The 22,109-nt window shown below is 60.7% G+C and overlaps 6 protein-coding genes across 6 annotated transcripts; 3 read left to right on the top strand and 3 right to left on the bottom strand.

The window, feature by feature from the left end:
- Positions 1-82: 82 nt before the first annotated feature.
- BDZ90DRAFT_274497 (Pkinase-domain-containing protein) lies at positions 83-7,302 on the bottom strand (the record flags this gene model as incomplete). Its single annotated transcript, XM_025508843.1, has 14 exons — positions 83-361; positions 428-707; positions 786-953; positions 1,187-1,210; positions 1,303-1,433; positions 1,516-1,545; positions 1,620-1,896; positions 1,975-2,154; positions 2,425-2,579; positions 2,645-3,172; positions 3,382-6,170; positions 6,214-6,266; positions 6,289-6,391; positions 6,447-7,302. The coding sequence occupies 14 exons, from the start codon at positions 7,300-7,302 to the stop codon at positions 284-286; spliced, it is 5,652 nt and encodes a 1,883-aa protein (XP_025362804.1). The 3' UTR covers positions 83-283.
- A 471-nt stretch (positions 7,303-7,773) lies between these two features.
- BDZ90DRAFT_260010 (hypothetical protein) lies at positions 7,774-10,248 on the top strand (the record flags this gene model as incomplete). Its single annotated transcript, XM_025508216.1, has 1 exon — positions 7,774-10,248. The coding sequence occupies one exon, from the start codon at positions 7,774-7,776 to the stop codon at positions 10,246-10,248; it is 2,475 nt and encodes an 824-aa protein (XP_025362803.1).
- On the bottom strand, positions 10,177-13,636 carry BDZ90DRAFT_231948 (hypothetical protein). The gene has a single exon (XM_025506063.1). The coding sequence runs from the start codon at positions 13,600-13,602 to the stop codon at positions 10,420-10,422; it is 3,183 nt and encodes a 1,060-aa protein (XP_025362802.1). The 5' UTR covers positions 13,603-13,636; the 3' UTR covers positions 10,177-10,419.
- Positions 13,637-13,914: 278 nt separating this feature from the next.
- Positions 13,915-15,764, top strand: BDZ90DRAFT_279311 (hypothetical protein; the record flags this gene model as incomplete). The annotated part of the gene is made up of 2 exons (XM_025509160.1): positions 13,915-14,087; positions 14,161-15,764. The coding sequence occupies 2 exons, from the start codon at positions 13,915-13,917 to the stop codon at positions 15,689-15,691; spliced, it is 1,704 nt and encodes a 567-aa protein (XP_025362801.1). The 3' UTR covers positions 15,692-15,764.
- An 89-nt stretch (positions 15,765-15,853) lies between these two features.
- Positions 15,854-19,496, bottom strand: BDZ90DRAFT_164802 (hypothetical protein). Its single transcript, XM_025503638.1, has 6 exons — positions 18,953-19,496; positions 18,792-18,872; positions 18,603-18,715; positions 18,388-18,538; positions 18,191-18,310; positions 15,854-18,119 (listed from the first exon to the last, which is right to left on the bottom strand). The coding sequence occupies exons 1-6, from the start codon at positions 19,265-19,267 to the stop codon at positions 16,017-16,019; spliced, it is 2,883 nt and encodes a 960-aa protein (XP_025362800.1). The 5' UTR covers positions 19,268-19,496; the 3' UTR covers positions 15,854-16,016.
- Positions 19,497-19,672: 176 nt separating this feature from the next.
- On the top strand, positions 19,673-22,108 carry BDZ90DRAFT_231946 (hypothetical protein). The gene has a single exon (XM_025506062.1). The coding sequence runs from the start codon at positions 19,699-19,701 to the stop codon at positions 21,970-21,972; it is 2,274 nt and encodes a 757-aa protein (XP_025362799.1). The 5' UTR covers positions 19,673-19,698; the 3' UTR covers positions 21,973-22,108.
- The last annotated feature ends 1 nt before the right edge of the window (position 22,109 follows it).

Below are 22,109 nucleotides of genomic sequence, written 5' to 3'. Positions count from 1 at the left end.
TGGTTCCGCTCTGCAGCCAGACGAGCCGAGTCAACTTAGAAAGGCGCCGAGACGGTGAGAACGAGGACAGCTTCTCGTGCCACACTGGTCAAGCTCAACATCACGACGGCATGGAAGGCAGGCAACAGGTCATATAATCATTATCGGAGACGAACGAAGCAGACAAGTGTCCAGCAGCGCGGCAAGTAGAAGTAAAGACGAAACACAAGGCTCGGGGGCCGTCCAGCGATCCCGTGGTCCTTTCATCGGAGCGCGTAAGACGGTCAGGCTTTTGCGGTGTCATTCACTCGACCTTGCTGGCGCAGTACAGTTGCAGGTCAACGCCAGGATACCAGGACTGGAGCATGCGGTCAGATTTGAGCTGCGTGCGCAACCATGAGGGGGTGTGATGGTGAGCGAGAGCCTGCAAGCGACCGACGTGACTCACCTTGGGAGCCTTGGGCTTGTCCATCAAATCACCAGTCAGAACGCCGGTCTTCCTCCCTTCCTTTTGATGGTGCACAGTGACGCTCGTATGCTTGCCGAAGTAGACCCAGGCGATGCTCGACTCCTTGTGGTACACGTCATGAGAATCACAGTCGGCTCGGACGTGCAAGCTGGACCCAGTCTTGATCGCGTAGATGTGTCCACCGGGGATGGACTTGCTGGCGAGGATTTGGCCGGCGTAGTGGTCGAATTGAGGACCGGTGAGGGTGGTACCGTAGATGCTGGTGGGGCGTCAAAAGACTGGTATATCAGTAGTGAAGCAGAACAAGAATGGCGTGAAGCTGCGTGCGCGCGCTCACCTTAGGCAGTGGACACTCTTGTCCTTGCCGCACCACTGCTCCCATTGGGGGACGCCGCGAGCAGCGACATCAGCTCCGGCGGCCTTGTGCGTCGCAGTGAACTCGCGCTGCTTGGCAAGGTCAGCGACGGCACTCGTAGCGCAGAAGAGCACGGCGCCGACGATGATGCTGAGGAGGGTCTTAGTGGCAAGCATGTTCGCGATAATGAGCGTGGGGGATGAAGGGATGATAAAGTGTCAGGCGCGGTTGGAGGGATTGGGATGCAGTGGTATTGAGGGTCGAGGGTGAAGAGAAAGGAAAAGGGAGGAAGAGGCTGGGTCAAGACACTTCACACGCCCACGCTGCCCTCGCCCCCGCGACCCATTCAATGCCCCGACGCTGGCGCGCCACGGCTCACTTACGGGCCGTCCTGCGGCCGAACACCGCTGATCATGGACGTTCGAGAACGAAGCTAATTGCAAGCGCCCTTAGGCCCTGTATTGCCGGCCGTCTCCCTTCTCTGTCTCGCGCGGCTCACGATTCAAGCCTTGGCTCGACGATATCAGCCTCGGTCACGTCCTGTATGCCACGATCGCTGGGATCGACGCAGCGGATCCAGAGGTCCAATCCATTGCCGATGTGCTGGATCGAGTCGTGGCCTGGGATGAGCTAAGAGAACAAGGAGAGGCAGTAGTCAATGCATGTCAGCGACGTGCGATGAACCTTGTGCGAGACGAGCGAGCGGGCTCACCCTATCGCTCTTGTCGTCCGAGAGGTAGCCCTGCCAGGAATGTCCGCCGGGTGGTGATGGTCAGCTACACTGTCCCTTTGCCCGCGCTATTCAACCCCACGCACCGAGAGGTACCCGCCGCCCCTCCCATCCCCACTGCCAAAACGCTCCACACTGACTCCGGCCTGACCTGGGCTGAAATCAAACATCAACTTGTCCGTAAACCGCGTCGTATCCTTCCCCGCACAGTCCGCGTACAGCTCCCCCTTACTGATAGGGGAAAGGGCATAACCCGTGCCGATCGGCTTGCCCGTCTTGCTACTGTTGAAGGCAGTAGAATAGAAGACGTTCCCCCGGCGTGGCGTCAGGATCGGGTCTAGAATGTTGGGGCCGCCGATGATGCTGCGGAGGGAGAGAGGGCCAAGGAGATCAGTGCAAGGCGGGTGTGCCAAGGGAACGGCCTTAGCGCGGCGGACGTACTAGAGACAATTGTAAGCTCTCGACTGGCGACAATAGTAGTCGAGCGTCATGTTGCGCATCTCTGCTGCTAACATGCTAGTGGCATAGCGTGAGAGGCCCGTGTCTCCTGTGCCGAGCTGTTTGTCGAAGAGGAGCTCTTGGTACGAGGGGAGCTCAGGCCCGCGATTGGCCGCGATGAGGCTGGTCAAGAGGGAGAGCAAGCAAGCGACAGCTAGTGCAGGCGTGAAGAGGTGCATTGCGGGAGAGTAGAATGCTGGATGTCGTAGGCAAGAAGAGATGAGGAGCAAAGATGGATTCAAGGAACCATCGAGCGGCGGACCGAGCCGCATCTGATGAGGGCGGCCCGCACGGACCTCGTGTTTGGCGTCCTGGCCTCCTTTCCTCCCAACACTGCCAATCCTCACGCAAGCTCGTTCACCACTCCATCTTGACCACCACCTCTATGCTGACTTATCCTTCTTGAGCGCCTGCTTCAGCTTCGCTTTGAAAGATTCACCGCTCAGCCTCTTGTCTGACTTGACCTTGATCGATGGCGGTGAGGGCGGACGTGTTGACGGCGCCGAAGAAGACGACGAGGTCTCAACGCGCTTCGTGGCAGAGAAGCTCTGTTAGGGCCGCACTTGGGGTCAGCTTCGCAAATTACCGTGGAGAGCACTACTGCGCCACTCACACCAGGTAGAATGATCGAAGAGCCATTGACAGCAGTAGGCGCGGGGGTCTTTGGCGGCGTGGGCTTGGCACTCGTCTTGAGCTTCTCCTTCTCCTTGTCTTTCCCCTCCATGCCGCGCAACGCAGTAAAGAAGAGCGGCGAGGGCGACCGGCTCCCGTTTGCGCTGCCCGTGGGAGAAGGTGTCTTATTGACTCCAAGACCCAACAGGTTCTTCACCTTTGGTGACGAGGGAGCACGCATCGGACTGCGAGGCGGTGTGCTAGTACGCTGGCTGCCCCATCGACTGGAACCGCTGCTCGCGCTGCGCAAGATGCTACCTGAAGCAGCCTCACCCCGACCGGGACGCCCGAATCCTCGTCCTCCTTTCGGCTTTGGGCGACGGAACCAGCCTAGCCATACACGGCGCTGCTTGAAGGCGAGGAGGAGACCGGCAAGACCGACGACGACGAAGAAGGAGAGCTGAGCAGGGTGTTGCGCTGCTGATGACACAGCGCCCTTTGATGCTGGACGCTCGCTGTCGGTGGACGCCTTGAGGAAGGTCAGCATAGCGGTTATGGTCGGGAGGAAGGATGCGTAGACGCGGACATCTTGACTGGAGGTGGCAGTTCAGGGGCGGGTCTGATACGCTCGAGCCCCTCGGCGTTTATCGCTCGGATCTCTCAACTTCACTTGACGCCTCCTGTGGCTGCAGCCGCTGCTGCTGCCTCGCGTGCAGCCCTCTTCGCTCTCGTTTTCACCTTCGTGCTCCCCTCTGTGAGCGCTGAATCACCCGTCTCAATGGTGCTCCCGCCACCGCTCGCGCTTCCGCTGCCCTCCAAGGTCGACTCGCCGACCGTCGCTTCCCCACTCGTGCCTCCCCCCTCTTCCGCAGTAATGAAAGCATGCGAGAGCAGCTCTTCTGCCTCCGGTCGCTTCTCATGGTCAATCTCGAAGGTCTTTTCGAGAAAGTCGACGGCCTCCTTACTGATCTCATCTGGCATGCTTGGTTTGCTACTCGATCCAATCTTGAATAGCGCCTGCATCTGATTCAAATTAGGCCAGGGATGGGTACCGCTCATCATCTCAACGACCAAGCATCCAAGAGACCAGATGTCGGCCTTGCGCGTGTAGCTGGTCTGCTTGACCACCTCCGGCGCCATCCAGAAGACGGAGCCCTGCAGACTGGGCCGGTGCGCCCTCGCGTTGGCCAGGAGGTCGGACTCGACCTTCTTGCTGATGCCGAAGTCGGAGATCTTGATGCAGGACTTGTTGTCAACAAGGATGTTCGCCCCTTTGATGTCGCGATGTACAATGTCCTTGTTGTGGAGGAAATTGAGACCTTTCAAGATCTGCTTGACAAAGTTGCGCACCAGGGGCTCCTCAAATGCCCCGTAATTACGCAGCAGAGCGACCACAGACCCACCGGGAACGTACTCGAGGAAAATATTGAGGTGCGTCCCATCACCGTAGGAGTCGAGGTATTGCACGATGTTGTCGTGTTGCAGCGTCTTGAGCAGCTCGATCTCACCTTCCAAGGCGTCGAGCATGCGCTTCTTCTTTTGATCGTTCTGCGATTGGCCAGAAGGGAGCTCGACTTGCTTGACCGCCATGAGAAGGCCGGACTTGGCGTTCATGCCTAGGTACACAGACCCGAAGGACCCAGCGCCGATGAGAGCGCCTTTGATCCATTTGATGGGCTGTTTGGCGGGCGCGGCCGGGGTGTCGCTCTCTGCTGTGGCATCTTCATCGTCTTCGTCTTCATCGTCGTCCTCGTCGTCGAGTTCGTCATCCTCATCGAAGCTGTCGTCCTCTTCGTCCTCGTCCTCATCTCCTGGTGTGGTTCCGACTGCTGGGCTGGGCCTGTCGAGCACAACATTGGCTGGCGCTGGTATCGAGGTAGTATCCTTGCTCGAGGCGACCGTATCCCCCGTCTCGCTAGCCTCAGCCCCGCTACTGGCGTCGCTATTAATCCCCGAGCTGGGCCGTGTCGAGTCATCCTCCTCCACCGTGACCATACTCGCCACATCCCCGCCTGTGACCATGCTGGACGCAACGGTCGACTTGCGCTTCGCCCCTCTTGTCCTTGTACCGGCGAGGGGGATCGGCACCCCATCCTCATCGACTACCCATCCCGCCATACCACCTGCGCCTGAACCTTGTGCCGCAGTATCGCGCACATCTCTGCTCTCTCGTCGGCTCTCCACCTCCTGCGTGATCTCGTCCACCGTCAGCATAGAAGCCGCATCGCTCCTGTCGACGAGGGACGCAGAACCGGTCGTCCCTGCCCCGCTTCCCGAGGTGGTCAGACCACGCGCAGCGCGCAGCTGTGAGGCGTAGGAGGGCCGATGGTTGGTGTGGCTGCGCGACGAGTCGATTGACGCCCGGCCGGAGGAGATACGCCTGACGTTCCGCGGTCGACTTATCGCCAAGTCGGGTACATCGAGCGTTGTGCTGCGAGAGGCAATCGTGGCCGTATCATCTCCCTTGGTCGGAAGGGGCGGGGGCTCTTCGTCGTCTTTGCTCGCCCCGGCGAAGGACCAGGTAGAGTCGCGTTTGCTGGATCGTATGGAGGAGGAGGCACGACCGTAGATCGAGCGTCTCGCCGTTCGCTCTAGCACCTTCTTCTCTGTAGCAGGGAAATAGTCTGCCAGGTGCGACGAGATCAGCTCGGATGGAGGACGTTGCCCCATAAAGTTGCGGGCGCGACGGGGCAGCGACATGTTGGTGTTGGTGGAGGCCGTGTCTGATGAAGGTGCCTTGCTGCGTGCACTGCCGCTTGCTGCAGACGGACCAGCAACACCGCTGCCATGACCGCTATTGCTACCGCCAGCTTCGCCGCGCCTGATAGTCTGCAACGCCCCCGCTCCCAAGCCGCTCATGATGGACACCGTAGAGGCGCGATTCATCTTCTTCCCCGCTGTGGTCACATGACCAGCATCATTGTGCGGGTCGTCAGCCAGGAAGGCTGCATTCTGCCCTGGAGAGCCATCCTGCACCCTCTCTCCAAAGAAGGCTTCGAGCTTATTCCGCCCAGCACGAGCGATGCGCCGCGACGAAGTCGAACCGTCTTGACTCGCCCCGCCTGGTGGGATGCGCCGTAGGCTCAATCCACGTTCTCGCAGTGGGTCATAGGGCTGAGGGGCATGGCAGATGGCGAGGAGCTCCTCCGGCTTCAAGTCACGTGTGGCTCCTTCCCCGTTCGTAGCTACTATGACGTACTTCTCGCCTGTGGCGTGCTCGGCGTCCGAGGGGGAAGCTAGTGATTGGCCGAGTGTGGGAGGATAGGAGTTGGCGCTTGCTGACTTGCCGAACTTGCGAAGCACGCGAGCAAGGACGTCGTGCGCGTCTCTACAGTCGGAGACGTTGACGATGCGAGTCGTACCATCATCCCCAATGAACTTGATCGTCCTTCGCTTCAGGTCTTCCAGCGTGGGCGGGGCAGGGCTGGCCGTCAAACTAGCAGTGGACCCTGCCCCTGCCTTGCCGCCGCGCCCGATGTGAAAGTTGGAGGCACTGGGCGTGGAGGGCGAGTAGGAGTCGATGTTCTCTGTAATGGGAGTCAGGGCCGCATCCGCCGTCTCGGGCCGTACGGAGCGAGTACTTGCGGAAGGGCCGAAAGTAGAGCTCGTAGGACTTGAAGAGACTGGGGCGCCATATTGACCGACCTTGACTGCGTGAGCGTGAGCATGCTGCCCTCCGCCGCCGCTGTACGTCCCTCCTGCTGTGGCGGGTCTGCCGTTAGACCCTGCAGAAGTCGTGCCGCCGTAGCTGCCGAAAGGGCGTTGTTGAACAGTCGAGGAAGGATTGCGCTGGGCAAACGTACCTGGTACGGCTGAGTTGGTTTTGCGATGCGTCATCTGAGGGGATGAGGACGCTGAGGTCGAGGTGAGAGAAGAGGGCTGCATCGTTGCGGGAACAGGGCTACGGCCTTGGCCCACATTGGCCGGATTCGGTTGGCGGTTGCCTGGCGTGAGTCCGCGAGCCTGAGATAAGCCCAGGCCAAGGCCATGCTGGCTCGATGGACTTGGATAGGGTGGAGTAGCCGGGACGTTGGATGCCGCTGATCCAGACAGCCGCAGGGGAGGTGGACGAGGACGGCTGGTGTCTGACCCAGAGTTGGAAAGCGTCTCCATCTCTCCCTCCTGCTGGGCCAAGATTCGAGCCTGCCTGGCGAGTGCAGCATTACGCGCCGACTGTGCCATCTGCGCCGTCTGAATGCATTGCTTCTTCAAGGCCTTGATGGCCGAGAAGATGCGGATACGATCCCCGACTGCCGTGATGCCCATCTCTTTGAGAGCATTCTGGTCGACATCGAGCAGGACATGACCTGTGATGTCATTCTTTGCGAATGTGGCTGAATGCTGGCCCAAGCGGTGCGAGGTAAGCCAGGCTGAGACGTCTGCGTCCACCCAGCGCTTGACTTCTTCGATAGCAACGCCTCCCGTGCTGCCGCCGGGCGTTGTTGCGCCCAAGCTGCCTGGCGTAGAGGGCGTAGTGAGGGAGGCATGGCCGCCAATAGGCGTAACAGGCCGCGAGCTGGAAGCTGCGAGTGCCATCGCTCTTGGGCTGGCTAGGGGAACCGAGGGCTGCTGCGATGATGATGATGATGCTGCGTCGTATCCACCAGCAGTCGCAGCACCCAGTGGGAAGCCAGGCGACGTTGGTGTCGTCGACGACATAGTGAGCGGGATGAAGGAGGCACTCGGCCCCGCAGCGTGATGTGATTGCTGCAGGCTGGGTGATTAAGCAAGGACAAAGGGAGAAAGCAACGTCGTTGGGCCAAAAGGACACTCTGGCGTCGTCAGGTAACCGACTGCAGGTCCCGTCCGCGTGCTCCGCGTGCCCGCCGCTCCGCTCGCCCGATCGCTGCGACGCGACGTTGACGCCAATGCAAGGGAGAGCGAGAGGGGAAAAAAGTCCGAGTGTCCGCGGGGCAGCGTCGTACTTCATGGCGATGTACCGCCATGAGCCCATGACGAAGAGCTGGATGACGGCTTCGAGAGGGACAGAAGCTCGATCAGATCTGATCGTGCCAGAGCGCGCGCGTGGCTCATGACGTCGGATGCGTCCTTCCTGGCCCCTTCATGGCTGGGACCCCTGATGGGCGTCTGAAAGAGGACCGTGCTTAGGGCTCACCGTGACATCGAATCATGACCGTCTCCTATCAAGGGGCCGACGAGCGATACCCGTTGAGCAGCCCAATGGATTGGTCCTTGCTTACGATCCCATCAGCGCATCTGTCTCACAAGATGTCCTCGTCCTCACCGCCCTCCTCGGCCCCACCAACAACCCAACGTTTCGCCCGGCAACGCCATCCATACGCCGGCACAAACACCTTGGCTTTACGGGCCGGTGGTCTTGCTGCGAGGCGGAGCATGCTGCTACGAAAGGCGGCAGTTGCTCCTCTAGTACTGCTCGAAGACCCTCTGGTCCCACGCAATGATACCGTCGAGCTGTTCGAGGAAGACATGAGCCTGGCCCGCTCCAACGTGGGTAAGTGGGTAGCCAGGAGTCCTCAATCGGCGACCTTTGCGAGCGCATCTACACGAAGGCCAAGCCTCCAGCGAAGGGCGAGCCAGATCATGAATCTGCCACACTTCCAAAGCTCTGCGTCAAGCTTGGACCAAAGCTCGCCTACGGAAATCGTTAGCAGCTCTGTGGCCTCAACACCCTCGACCCGGCGACGTCCAAGCATTGCCATGAGTGAAGACTCCAGCCTCGGTCTGATCCTCAATCTCAAGAGCAAGCCAAGCAAAGCGGCAGAAAGGGACAGAGCTGCCACCGCAGTTTTGGCGCCTCAGACGCCTTCGAGGACCACGTCGCTGCCTCGACCCTCACTGCAGTCGTTGGCAGAGCAGCCTGCAAATCGTAGCGAGGACGGCAACATGCACCCTTCGCCTACGAAGTCCTATGAAGATGTGGCTACGCCAGCGAAGGCCACAACGACGCCGAAAACGTCATCAAAGCCTCGGACCCTACGCAACGTCAAGAGTGCAGGCGCACTGGTCTTGGGCCGCAAGACTACGAAGCAGCAACACCAGCCCCGCGTTAGTTCGGGCCACGACCAGAAGTCACTGGGTCGGATAGGCAGCTTTTCCCTTCCTTACAAGTCTGCCTCTCTGGCGCCACGAAGCAAAGTTCGGCCACCGATGCTCGTATTGACGCCTCCTGCACCGAGGGCGCCTACCATGTCGACCGTCGGCAGGGCGGAGCCCTCGTCCGCGGGGACAGGCACTCGCACCTCGCCCTCCATCGCCGGGAAGGCAGTCTCGCCTGTGTCTTCGGTGACGTCTAGCCCACGCAAAAGTCCACTCCGGTGTGCGTCACCGCCGCCGCAGCCCCCACCGCCAACCATTGCGCTGCCACTCCTGCCCTCACCGAGCCTGAAGGACGTGGTACCCCCACTCAGGCCACGAACAGCGCCATTGTCACCCGTTCTGCCTCCTATTGCGGCAGGAGGTCCTCTCAAGTTGCTAGACTTCATCAGGCCAAGGAGTGAGCATAGAGAGGAGGGTCAAACCAGCCATGAGTCTCATGCCAAAGCCAGCTCCAACGAAATCGAGCCACGGTCAGCACACCCGTACAGTGGCGCCGAATCTTGTTCCCCACCTGTCACGCCTACCACGCCAACCAGAACGGGCAGCTACGGTCTTGAATCAGCATCGGGCACCTGGCCTCCACGCGGGTTGAGGATGCGCAGCGTTTTACCAACACTGCCCGCTGGCTTTGTCCCCCCCTCGAGTCATTTCTCAATGACACCTCCCTCGCCCTCGACACCCGTACAGTCAGCATCTTTGGCTACCGAAACGGCCCTCGCGAGCTCCTCAATAGCAGCTCCACCACCACTCCTGTCCCCACCCCTCGCTCTCTCCACTCCGCCAATCGTGTCTCCTACCCCCTCCATTGCCTCCTCCCACCCATCCACCGCAGGGTACTTCGGCGCCCCTCAGCTCGCGCTGGCCGACCTAGAGAACCTAGCACAAGACTGGCCTTCCTACACGGGTGACTTCTTCTTGACAGCCGATGAAGAGCAGCAAGGGGGACCTGGCGGTACCGGCAGGAAGGGGGTATCGAGCTTCATGTCGCTAGGCTCGACGATGAGTCAGACCCAGAGCAGAGATACTGCCGCATGGCCAACTACGGATGATGTGCCTTTCTGCAGGCAGACTGCGTCGGTGGAAGAGGAGCAGGATACTTCGCTGCCTCCAACTTCAGCCGCTCGATCCTGCCGGACTCCGACTGCGGCGAGCTTTACTTCACCCGGCCATGCTCCTCCTGCTCGAGCTCCCGCTCCTCTGGCCTTACCTAACTCCTCGGACTTGGCAGCAGCAGCGGCGGCGGCGGCGGCTTCACAAAGGCCACCAAGGTCACCTAGCCGTGTGAAGGCAAAACCATTCAAACTCGTCCCAAAGAGCCTCTCCCCAAAGGCGTGGACATCGGCGTCGTCGTTGCCCTCGGCGATCAGCGCTTCAAAATCTCCTTCATCTGTCGACACGGGCAAGCAGACAAAGCCGAAGGCCAATGTCAGGTCAGCAGCACCTCGAGAGGGTGAGGGTAAGAGTAAGCCTCGATCCTTGGCTACTGCGCCCAATATGGAGCTAGCTCTCTTGACTTGGATTGGGTAGGCCGACCTGATGTTACGACGAGCAGCCAATTGGGACTCGATTGGGAGGGAAGGGAGATCGATTCGATGAGAATGAGGGAGAAGGGAAAATGATACAGATGCTTCAGTGTAATCCTGCCTAATGTTTCGCATGTCGAGTCGCGTATCTCTAATGCCGAGAGCCATATGTCGCCTATCCACCGCTCCCGCTTGCTGCTTGCCCTGTTGGACTTCTCTCGATCTTGACTCCAACCTCCCTACACAACGGGCAGGTATTACTGCTCCCCATCAGCCACTCGTCCACGCAACCCTGGTGATAGACGTGCCTGCACCCCTCCAATACGCGGCATCGATCTTCGTCCGCCCACTCCTCTAGGCAAATCCCGCATCGATCACCTGCTCGAAGGGCGAGAGTCGGCGTTTCCTTCATGCTAGTGGACGAGGGCGAGGGAGCACCAGCGGTAGTGGTTGTGGTAGCGCCCGGCTCAGCATCCTGTCCCACGCTCTTCTCCTTGATCTCACTCCAAGTTCTCACACCGGCCGCATGCTTCTCCAGCTCTTCCTTACTAATCGTGTCCTTCGCCTTTCCGCCCGGACCCATCCCCGCTCCGCCGCCATTGATGTTCGCCAAGACCTCCATAAGCATGAGGAATTCCCGCGCAGCGAGGGATCGAGGGGCGGAGAGAAGGGGATGGGAAGGGGAATAGTGACCGCCAGAGACGAAGAGGAGGAATCGGGGAGCTGACCCTGGCGTGGGGAGGGGGTTGCTCGGTGGCGAGCCGGATGGGGCGCCCGACGCTGAGGTGGTGTTGGCGTCATTAGTGCTTTGCGGCGGTTGCGATTGGGCCGTCTCGGGCTGCGTAGTGCCGTTGACGCCGTCCTGCGCCGCAGCTTGGGCCGCTCCGGCTGGAGGCGTAAAGTTGGATCTGACGCCCACCACGACCGTGGGGACAAGCGGCGCCGCGGTGCCATCTCTCTGCCCCTGGCCTTCAGCAGCATTGCTCCCCTCATGAGCGCCAGCATCGCTGCTTCCACTTCCTGCAGCAGCGGTGTCCGTCCGCCTTTGACTGGCATCCGTCGCCTCGTCGAACCTGAACAGTCGGAAGAAACTGAGGTTCCCGCTCTCCACGTCTGCCGCACGACGCGCTGCTTGTTGCCATTCGCGGCGTCGCTCCTCTAAGCCTGAAGAGGGGAGCAAGGAGGGCTGGATGGTATCTGCTGACTCTGCGGCTGGTGCAGGCGTCGGAGCGGGCGGAGACGGATCGGTCGATTGCTCCCCGGCAGGCGCGGTGGTAGTGGGACCAGATGCGGTGGTAGATGACGTTGCGGATGCCAATGCTGCCTGCGTCGCTGACGATGTCGAAGACGCTTCGCTCCCGCCATGCATTCCCCTGACCGCCGACACGAGATCCCCACCCAAATCCGTAAGCCAGCGCTCGAATGAACCCTCCGAGCCAGGATGAAGCCTGTTTTCCCTCACAGAGCGCAGCACGTTCTGCAGGTGCTCGGGAAGCGTGGGAGCTGTTGCTGGTTGTGGTTGCGACTCCGCCTCTGACTCAGGCTCGGCCGTGGCCGCTGGGGCAGTAGGGGGATCCGTGTCCATTCGGTCCTCATTGCGTACGCCGTCTGCGGCAGCCTCGGCCGCGGCAGTAGCAGTAGCCGTCAACTCCTCCTCTGTCGCTTCGCGCCCCTCGTCCTCTGCCTCGCCTGCCTGCTCTGCATCCGTTTCGCCGCCCGCATTCTCATGCCTTCTGCTCTCCTCCCTGATAGCCTCATGAATCATCTCGCTCAAAGTCATCTCAGGGTGACGTTGCGCCATGCTCGCCACCCTTTCGGGTACGGGTTGGGCCGTGCTGCTGCTGGAGCCGATGTGACGTTCCACTTCAGCTTCTTCCTCAGTGCCAGGCTGACGAGCGGACTGAGAGGGGGTCGGCGACCGCGCAGCAGGGGAGGAGCCGCGGCGTGATGTCCAGTTGCGGAAGCGAGAGGCAATAGAGCTGAAAGAACGGGGGACGCGGAGACCAGGGAGGAGGAAGGGACGATCGCTGTCCCTCTGCGCAGGGCTTGAGGAAGAAGACGGTGCTTGCATCGTAGCTGGAGCCGTCGTAGACTGTCCTGTCGCCGCTGCTGCCGCTCCTTGTTGCGCAGCCCCATCTGTCGGAGTGCGTTGGCTGCCGTTCAAGATGAGCGAAGCGGCCGTCGCAGCCGCGGCGATCGATAGAAGACGGGTGAGCATATTAGCCTGCTCGTCCATTGTCGCGAGCATCGTGCCTCTGCTCGTTTCGGCAGGGCCGTCATCGGTCTCGCCACCGCTGCGAGTCGTATCGCCCCCCGCGGAGGTGCTAGGCGCGGCTTGGTCGGCGAATGAGTTTGTGTTCTGCGCTGAGCCGGAGGATTCCGCTGATGCCGAAGCAGGTTGCGGACCTGTAGAGCTTTCTGCCGTCGTCTGCGGTGCTGCTTCAGCTGTTGCTCCAGCTGCCGCTCCCGGCAATGGCCTAGAAATCATTGCCCCCTGCACAACAATCTGTGTCCCGCCCAGTGGCGTAGGCGGCGTCGGGGCAACATCATGATTCGCCTCCCTCACGCCGGTAGCTGCCCGCCTACTGCCTATTCCAAGTATGTCCGTGAGTAGCGCAGCCAATGTCGACCCTGGCGCGGGCAGCAATCCACGCGGAGTCGGGATGACCGTACTTGGTGCTGGGAGGATAAGTGGGGGCCGTAGGCCTTCTTGTGAAGAGCGTCCGAGAGAGGGAATGCTGGGGGTTGGGCCGCCACCACCGGCGGAGGGGCGAGAGAAGATGTCTGTTGGTCCTGATCCGGCAGCTGCTTGTTGGGCGAAATGAGGAGGAGGGACGGGCAAGCCAAGGCCGGGTGGGAGCATCCGCCTTGGCAGAGGGAGGAAGGCGCGGCGAGGGCTGGAGCTAGCAGAGCTGCCACTGGCGGCGCTTTCGGCGCTGGTGCTTGTGCGCGAGCTTCCGAGCACGGGGAAGAAAGGCAGTGCCTGGTTTGGGCTTGTCTGCTGGGGCGCTCGCTGCGGGACGCTAGGTGGCAATCGATCTTGCAGAGATGACCATGCTGAGGATGAGAGGGGAGGTTGACGCTGTCGTGGTGGCGAGGACCCAGACGTCGAGGCTGATGCTGATGCTGATGCTGGTGGCGACGAGGGTGCAGATCGTGGCCTGTCGTCGTCTTGGTGCTGTGTATGCTGAGGACTGACGTCCTTGTAGGTGCCATCGTTGAGTCGTTGGCGCTGAGTCACCCTATGCAAGGGCATTGATGACGACGAGGCCGAGCTGGAGCTGCTAGCCTCGTTGCTGCCTTGCACTGGATGCTCCTCGCCCTCAGTAGGAGGTGGGCGAGGTGGTGAATCGGGCATGATTGCGAGGTGATCGAGTGATGGCCAGGATGGTGAGGAGTGCTGATTCCTCTCCCCCTTTCGCTCTCTGGTTGCTCTGTGTTTCTCTGGCCATCCGCGCCACGCCTTGCCGCTTTGGCCGGCTTGGCCTTGCAGTCCGCTCGGCCCTAATCGATCGTACAGTGCGGATCAAGCGTGGAGGCGGCAGGCAGCGGAGCACCAATGAGTCCGGGTGCGGGCCTGCGCCAGAAGCACTGCTTAATCAGCTCGGCGTCGCGACGCCGTTGTACTTTCTTCTCGCCCCAACTCAACAATACCAAGCTCGAAAGCTCAATGGCTGCTCCCGCCTCGTCAAGCGCTTCGCTCGCAGCCGCGGACTCCCTCTGTGTCTTCTGCGGCTCATCGCCGGGAAATGACCCCGCGTATGCGCAGCTGGCCGGAGATGTAGGACGCGCCATCGCTCAGAATGGCTGGAGAATGGTCTACGGTGGTGGTCAAAAGGGGCTGTGAGTGGGCGTAGATCTATTGGGTCATTCGCAGCGCCGAAACTGATGCGCTTTCCCGTTCATCGCATGCCAGCATGGGCATCCTCGCCGACTCAGCTCTCGCGTCCAATGGCCAGGTCCTCGGCGTCATTCCCTCCGTAATGACCAGTTCCGCTCCCTCTGGCCATCCAACGGACTCTTCCGCCTCCAAAGAAGGTCAAGGTCCCTCAACGCAAGTCCACACACACCCTAACATGCATACGGAAGTTGTGTCCTCCATGCACGAGCGCAAAGCCCTCATGGCCCGCGAGTCTGGCCGCGGTTTTGTAGGCCTGCCCGGCGGATATGGGACCTTTGAGGAGGTGCTGGAAATGGTGACTTGGAGCCAGTTGGGTATTCACAATGTGCCGATTGTCCTGCCGAATGTGAGGGACTTCTGGGGTCCGCTAGAGCAGCTCGTCCAGTCAGCGGCCAAGAGCGGGTTCATTACCGAAAAGGGGCTCGACTTGCTCTACGTCCTCCACCAGAAGGAGGTCGACGCCGAGCACGGCGGTGACTGGGGCAAGGCCACGCTCGCTGCCGTGGGCAAAATGGAGGCGAAGCTACGCGGTCGCCAAGGCTACTGGGCGTGGTCGTCCAACGGCTCGACCCCTTCGCGCCCGGACTTCTCCTCAGCCGCAACAGCCATCTCGGTGCGCAACCTCACCTACTCCTTCCAACCACACCTTCCCGCTTCTCTACACAATATCAATCTCACCCTCCCGCAAGGCTCGCGCACCCTTCTCATCGGCGCCAACGGAGCAGGCAAGTCCACCTTGCTCCGTCTCCTAGCAGGCAAGAGGCTCGTATCAAACAAGTCTGGCACCCCTACCCCGATCACGGTGTTCGACAGGGACGTCTTCAACTCCCCTCCCTCGGGCATCACCTACCTGGGCACCGAATGGGCGATGAACCCCGTCGTCCGCTCAGACATCGTCGTGGATGACTTCCTCAACTCTGTCGGTGGTTACCGATACAAGGCAAGGCGCGACAGGCTGCTTGACCTGCTGGACGTCGATCTCGACTGGCATATGCACGCCATCTCCGACGGGGAGCGACGACGCGTTCAGCTTTGCATGGGTCTAATGGCCCCCTGGACCGTCCTGTTGCTGGACGAGGTGACGGTCGACTTGGATGTTCAAGTAAGGAGCGACCTCCTGGCCTTCCTCAAGGAGGAGGCAGAAGAGCGCGGTGCGACAATCGTGTACGCAACGCACATCTTCGACGGGTTGCACGATTTCCCTAGCCACGTCGTACACATGCGATTGGGAGAAGTGGTCGACGAGAGCGGGCCCAACGCTCAGGCTGCTCCTTCCCTTCTCTGGCCTCCTAGCGATAGCGACATGCAACGCCTTCGCAGCTCGTCCGCTTCGGCTGCTCGCGACAGCAAGGATGGCGTCCTACTCAACATCGCGCTGGACTGGTTGCGTGCCGACCGTAAGCTGCGCGAGGAAAGAGAGGCCGCTGCCGGTGACAAGGGGAAGCAGCGTGGCGCGAGGAAGGGGCTGGGTAAGGATGCCGTGGTTGAGAGTGACTCGGAGAAGTTCTACACTAGGTACGATTACTCGCAGACGGTCATGCGATAGAGAGCGGACGCGCGAGATGGAGAGCTTTTCAGCAGACAGGATCATCGTGTAGCAAGGCAAGTAAGCAGCATGGACGTCAGCCGTCAACCGGCGTCGCTCCATCGTATCATACGCAACGTACAATACCCGTACAATCACAAAATAGACTTTCAACCTGCAAGAAAACATCATAGCGCATCGCCATCGTCGTCAGGAACTGGCTGATTGTCATTGTATGTGGTTGTGTGTGAAACCGTGAAACACGTGAGTAGGGTGAGTAGAGGCAGAGACAAGACGAGAAAGAACGAAAGCAGGAAGGCGACCAAACACCAGCTTGAAACGACCGCTACGACATGGCTGGGTAGGCGCTACGGAAGCCAGACCCTCCGCTACTACCACCGCCATTACCACCTTGGGGCTGCTGCGCCTGTTGGCCATGCCAACCCCTGGGCGCCGGTCCGCCGCCAAAGTGGTGACCCTGCTGGGGCATCTGCTCAGCATTGCGCCTCACTCCACCCGCGGCGGCCATGATCTGCGCCAGTAGCGGCTCAGAGGATGGGGTAGTAGCCATGGGCGTGCCCTGCTGGGACCAACGCTGCTGCCCTCCTTGCGGGCCGAGCAGAGAGCTGTGAGGTACGGCGTGACGCTGTACATGAGCTTGCTGAGCAGCTTGTGCTTGCGCCTGCGTGGCGGCACGGGAGGGGGCGCGGTGCGGCATTGCGTGGTGCTGAAGTCCGGCGGGATGCGCTTGGTGGGAGTAATGGGAATAGTGCTGCTGATGCTGGTGCTGACCACCCATTCCGTCGTGCCCATCGTGACCGACTTCGTGATCGAACATCCCGCCTAGAATTCCGGAGACGTCTTTACTGCTCAAATTGAGCGGTCCCCCCTCCGCATTATTCCCGTACGAACCCGCGCCAGCCGCAAGAGGCGAAGGCTCCCTCGCTTGCTGCTTGGCAAAGTCGAAACGGCTCGCAGTAGGCGCAGAAGACGAGGGCGAGGAAGTGGACTGTCCCGCTCCTGTACCCGTACCTGTGCCGCTCCCGTCACTGCTACTTCTCGAGTCAGAGAGGTTGCCCCGCATCTCATCCAGAGCCTTGAATGTCGTCGGCGTCTCACTGGCCCCCACTCCGCCGATCGTAATCTCCGAGTCGGAAAAGGGGTCGAACGATCCGGAGTAGGAAGGAGTCGTAGTAGCGGACGAAGCGCCAAGGGAAGGGGAGGAAGCAGCTTGATCTGCCCCATCCCCAGTTGTTCCGTTACCGAACAAGCTCGCCTTGGAAACGCCGAGGGGAACGAAGGCAGCGAGAGCGCCGGACGAGGAGCTGGCCGCCTGCGCTTGCGGCAGTCCCGGAAAGTTGAAGCTGAACTCGGACCCATCGTTGAAGCGACTGAGCGTGTAGTCAAAGTCGGGGAAGGGAGAGGGCGCAGGCTGATCGCGCTCCGCCTCGGCTTCGCGCCGCGCACGAAGGTCGTCGAGGAGAGCTTGTGCGGATGCTGACGGTTGGTAAGACGCAGAGTGAGTCGGGGTAGAGGCTAAGCCGGGCGGTCTTGCTAGACCTGGGGGCGCCGACGGGGGAGGTTGCGCGGGCTGCTGCGAAGGAGTGGACGGCGTAGGCGGAGAAGCTTCCTCTGCTGATGTCGGCTTCGGGGAGCGCAGGCTGGCACTGCTTGCCGTCTTGGTAAGACCGGGGGGAGGTGGCGGGGCAGGAGAGGCCGCGCTGCCATTGTTGTCGCTCACCGCTGCCGATACGAGGTTCGAGGCTGCTGACGTCGCCGCAGACGTGACCGTCGCTGCTGCAGTGGATGCCGCAGAAGCCGTCGACGCCGCCGCGGCTGCTGCTGCTTTCGTAGCTGCTCTCGGACCAGTCGGTATCGACGCTGATGCTCCACCCCCGTTGTTCTTCACAGTCGGGACCTTGGGCGTGCTTGCCTTCCTCGATGCAGAGAGGGGAGGCATGTCTGAGTCTTTGAATGCAGCCGGCAGCCCAGTAATAATAGCTGTCGGCGTCGAAGGGGTTCCCGCCGGCTTGCCCGAAGCCCAGCTTGCCGTCTTGGGCAGAGCGGATGGCTCATCCGCGGCAGGTGATGCAATGGATGTTGACGAGAGGGCAGCGAGAGCGGATGAAGGAGCAGGCGAGGGAGAAGCAACTGAGGCCGCCGCTGCTGCCGCCGACACCTTGCTTGCGGCCCCCTTGTTCTCAAGATCGCGAGCTGCATGGCGCAATGTGCTAAGGTCTTCCTTTGTGAAGCTGTCTGCCTCTTCGCCTGGCTCGTGGAGGTATGTGCATGCTGGGTTGGTGCAAGGCAGATTGCGGAGATACGTGGTGCAGTACTTGGTAGTGCCGTAGCTCGCACGCATGATCTTACCGTCTTGCCCTTTGCTGCCGTCGATGGCGACGATCGCTCGAGCTGCGTCCTCCTTGCGGTGATATGTGACGTAGACGCCCTGCGTGTGCGGCAATCAGGCGAGATTAGCGACAGCAAGACGTGACGTTCAAGATTCGCTCTGTCACTCACGATGTTGGACTCGCTCGTCCCCATGACCAGCTTCGAGGCCGTGGTCCGCTTTGAAATGAGGATCTTGGAGATTCGGCCGTACTGGCCAAAGTACTCGTTGCTCCTCAGCGTCGGGATGAGCTGTGCGAGAGGAATGGCAGAGGTATCAGCATGAGCCTGAGGAAAGCAAGCCTGTATGCTAGCGCGCGGCAACTCACCTCCTCCTTTGCCAGCTTGGAGCTCAGTCCCACCACGTAGACGAGATTCTTCTGCACCACCCGCATGTTGGCGAGATGCTTTCGATTCATATTCTCGAGCTCCTTCTTTTCCTTTTCCTTCTGCTTCTTGGCGTGCGTAAGGCGTTTGATCCTGTGGGCAGGGCGAAATCAGCTATGGGTCTCATCGATGTATGTCAGGGCTCGGAGCTACGCACTCGTCCTGGCTCATTGGCTTGAATTCGACTGCTTGATCCGAGTATTTTCTCCTACATGCTGGACATCGGCCATTGAGATTCTGCTTGATGTGGTGCCAGCAGAAGCGGCAGATCTGCGCAAGAGCGGCATCGGGGATGAGTGCTCAGTCAATGGTTGCCACTGCCGCGAGTGGAGTCACGCGAGCTCACCTGGTAGCCACAAGGACATGGCTTGAAGTTGGCATCACTCAAGTCGATCTCCTCGAGACAGAGCGGACACTCGAGGTCTTCCTGCGAGGGACGATCAGGAGAGAAGACAAGGTCAATACTGGAGGTTCAGGACGATTAGCCACCTTGGGGCGCGCACGCACCTCGTCATCCGACCAATAGGCGTCTTGAAGTCGACATTGCTGAGCAGCCACCGTATCCACCTTTGACGGAGCCGGCGGCAAGCCTTCGCGTTGTGATGCTGCTCCACCACCATCTCGTCGCCCATGACGATGCGACGCTCCATGGTGAAATGCTGCTGCTGAGTCGCTAGCTTCGTTGCTGCCGCTGGTGCTGCCATTCGGCGGCCCTCTTGCCAGATTGGCTGCTCCTGAGGCTGCTAGACCAAGTGGCGGGAATGGCGATCCACCTGGTCCTGAATGCAGGTGATGTCCGCCTCCAGGCAGTCTCTTGGACATTGTCGACGTGGAGCTGGAGCTGACGGAGCTAAGCCAACGACGAGGATGCGGGCGAAGGGGAAACGGAACAAGGGGCTAGACGATGTTGTGAGGGATCGAGCATACACGGTGAGAGTGTTGGGGGGTGGAAGTGATGATGATGGTGCGGTGACAATCGATGCTGCTTTGTGTGGCTCGATAGAGTAGCGCGATGGTGGTGGTGGCGGCTAGACTACAATGTCGCCGCTCGCTCCCTCGTCTCGATCTCGATGTCGTCGTCGTCGTCTGTCGGTCGTCGTCGTCCCTGATCCCTCACAACGCGCACGTGACACGGGAGCGGGACTCGCCCCGCCCCGCCTCAAGTCGACGCGGTGTTGCTTTCGCGGATGGCAGCAAGTTAAGTTAAGTCCGCTTTCCATCCTACCTCATCACCTCAACTACCCGCCATCGCCATGCCACTGCGAGCTCCTCCAAATTGGGGTCCACCCATCCCGCCGTCCTCATCAGAGCCACACCGAATCGACCTTGAAGGCGATTTCAACGACTACTCGCTGCCAGGATTTGGTCGTGCAGCAGCGCCCGCCCCTCAACCTCGCAGCCGCACTCACTTGGCATCGTCGCCCTCCAACCGCCGTTTCGCACCCCATGCTGCCGCCTCTTCATCCTCTGATATCTCATCCGACGACGATGATGACCACCGTCGCGGGTTTGCAACTCGCGAGTCCACAGGCAACCACGCCGCCCTAGCTGCATCGTCGACCATTGGCGTAGCAAACAACCGACGAAAGGCGCAGCGACTGCCAGAGAGGGCACTCGAGAGGCTTGATCGCTGGGCAGCTGGAGCAGCAGCGGCAGCCACCAGCAGCAAGCACGCAGGACACGACTCATGCGAGCCCACTTATATCGTTGAGCGACCGACACGCGCTGTCGCCTCGTCACCACTTCGCCAGCCTCCGACTCGTCGACGTCGGTCCCCTAGCCCGCCGCCTGCGCCACGCAGGGGAGACTCGAGCAACGAAACGCTCGTAGACGCTCCAATCATGACGACGAATGCAGGCGGATATCGCAAGATGACTAGTGAGAAGGATGGACACAACCTTCTCCTACCCTCTGGCGTCAACATGGGTCGTACAGCTCAACCTCCTCTGGCGCTACCAGATGATATCACCGGCGTGACGTCAGCGCTCGGCTCACCCTCCAAGACACGCTACGGAATCCGCCATGCTCCGCTGCACCCACGCAACGCACTCGTCGGGCAACTACCGGCTCGTCGCAAGCAGCTGAACGAACTCAAAGCTTTCGTGCTCAGCATCGAGGACGAGCTTGAGACGACGAAGGATCGGCTTGAGGGCGTGGAGCAGAAGGAGCAGGAGTTGCGCGGGAACTTGAGAGAGTTTGAAAGGGAGGTTCGTGAGGAGAGGAAGGGCGTGAGGCAGCAGCAAACGATGAGGAGCGCGGGAGGGAGCGGCGATTCTGAGCATTGGCAAGCGAACATTGCTGAGATGGCTCGTCATGTGCAGGCGCTCAGCTTGGATCTGAAGGCGTACAAGGATGCCGTGGCGGATCTACAGCAGCCGGTGATGCAGGCGAAAGTGTCCGCCCCGCTGATGTCATCGCAGACGGAGGAGGAGTATCGCCTGCTTCAGCGACAGGTGGCGCGTATTGAAGACGAGCTCTCTAGGCTGAGGAGCGTGGTGGATGGCAGCAAGGCGACCACCGCGAGTCAGACTCTCGCGACATCTGCAGAGGCAGCTCCAACGAAGCCGCCAGCCCGGCGCACTTCGCCCTTTGCGGCACAGCGACCTCCTCCAGCTCGGGTCAGTGATGCAGAGGAGGAGGATGGCGATGAGACTCCAAAGGCATCAGCGATAGCAGCGCAGGCGAAGGACCAGCAGCAGCGAAGAGAGCGAGCTTCGAGCCCCACACCAGCCGCGCCGAGACGAAGGGAACCGACAGCACAGTCTGTCCGAATCGCCGGCGAGGAGGAGGACGACATGACGATCGCCGAGACCCGTGTGGACCGCACCGTCCGCGGCCTACAGAGTACCCGTGACCAGCGCGAACCCCAAGCGCTACATCACGATGCCCCACCGCTCAACCTCACCCACGACGCCGAGACATGCACCGTCTGCTCCACCCGCGCCAAGAGCGACCAGCGTCGCGCCTCGCGCAAGCAACGAATCGCAGCAAGTGTACGCAGGCAGGAGAGCGGAGCCGTGGAGGAGGAGCTACTGCTCAGCTTCCTTGGTGGGACCAATGCAGCAGGCGCAGACGACTCGCTCGCTTCTGCCGCTGCAGAGGATGCCGGTCGTGCTTCCCACCTCTCGACCTCGCAGCTCACACTGCTGAATCGCCTCATCAAGCAACACCTCGACGAGTTCATCCATCAGCGTCTTCTCTACTCTGAGCTGGCAGATGAGGTCAAGAAGATGCATCCCGACAGCATGGATAAGCGCAAGAGGCGGATCCTTGTGGATCACGTGGTTGAGGCTGTCGAGGAGCTGGAGGGGAAGGCCAGGCGAATTGAGGCGTTGAGAAGATTGCTGCCGCGTGGTGAGGGGGAGAGAAAGAATGGAGCGAAGCTTGAAAAGGCGGGCAAACAGCAGCGTGAGCCTCAGCCTCAAGGTAAACGCCCGGTCCTCTCTTCGGCCAAGTACGTGAACTCTCTCCCGACGAGGGGTGGGGCGCCTACTTTGCGCGGGGTGCTGGCCAGTGTGAGCGAGTAGCGAGGCGAGGCGAGGCGAAGCGAGGCGAGGCGAAGCGAGGAGATCATGGACAAGCATTTTGTACGACGTTCAGTCAGTCAGGCGCAGCGCAGCGCATGATTCATCTATACCATCAGTCAGTCGAGTCGAGCGTGAGG

The sequence above is a fragment of the Jaminaea rosea genome (assembly GCF_003144245.1).
Source record: "Jaminaea rosea strain MCA 5214 unplaced genomic scaffold BDZ90scaffold_5, whole genome shotgun sequence".
Lineage (NCBI taxonomy): Eukaryota > Fungi > Basidiomycota > Exobasidiomycetes > Microstromatales > Jaminaea > Jaminaea rosea.
This window is presented reverse-complemented; position numbering and strand designations above follow the sequence as displayed.

Coding starts and splice junctions, on each gene's coding strand:
- BDZ90DRAFT_231948 (XM_025506063.1), bottom strand. CDS start 13,602: ATGCCCGATTCACCACCTCGCCCACCTCCTACTGAGGGCGAGGAGCAT.
- BDZ90DRAFT_231946 (XM_025506062.1), top strand. CDS start 19,699: ATGCCACTGCGAGCTCCTCCAAATTGGGGTCCACCCATCCCGCCGTCC.
- BDZ90DRAFT_164802 (XM_025503638.1), bottom strand. CDS start 19,267: ATGTCCAAGAGACTGCCTGGAGGCGGACATCACCTGCATTCAGGACCA. Junction 18,311..18,387: donor CCAAGCTGGCAAAGGAGGAG/GTGAGTTGCCGC, acceptor CCTCTCGCACAG/CTCATCCCGACGCTGAGGAG. Junction 18,120..18,190: donor GGACGAGCGAGTCCAACATC/GTGAGTGACAGA, acceptor CCGCACACGCAG/GGCGTCTACGTCACATATCA.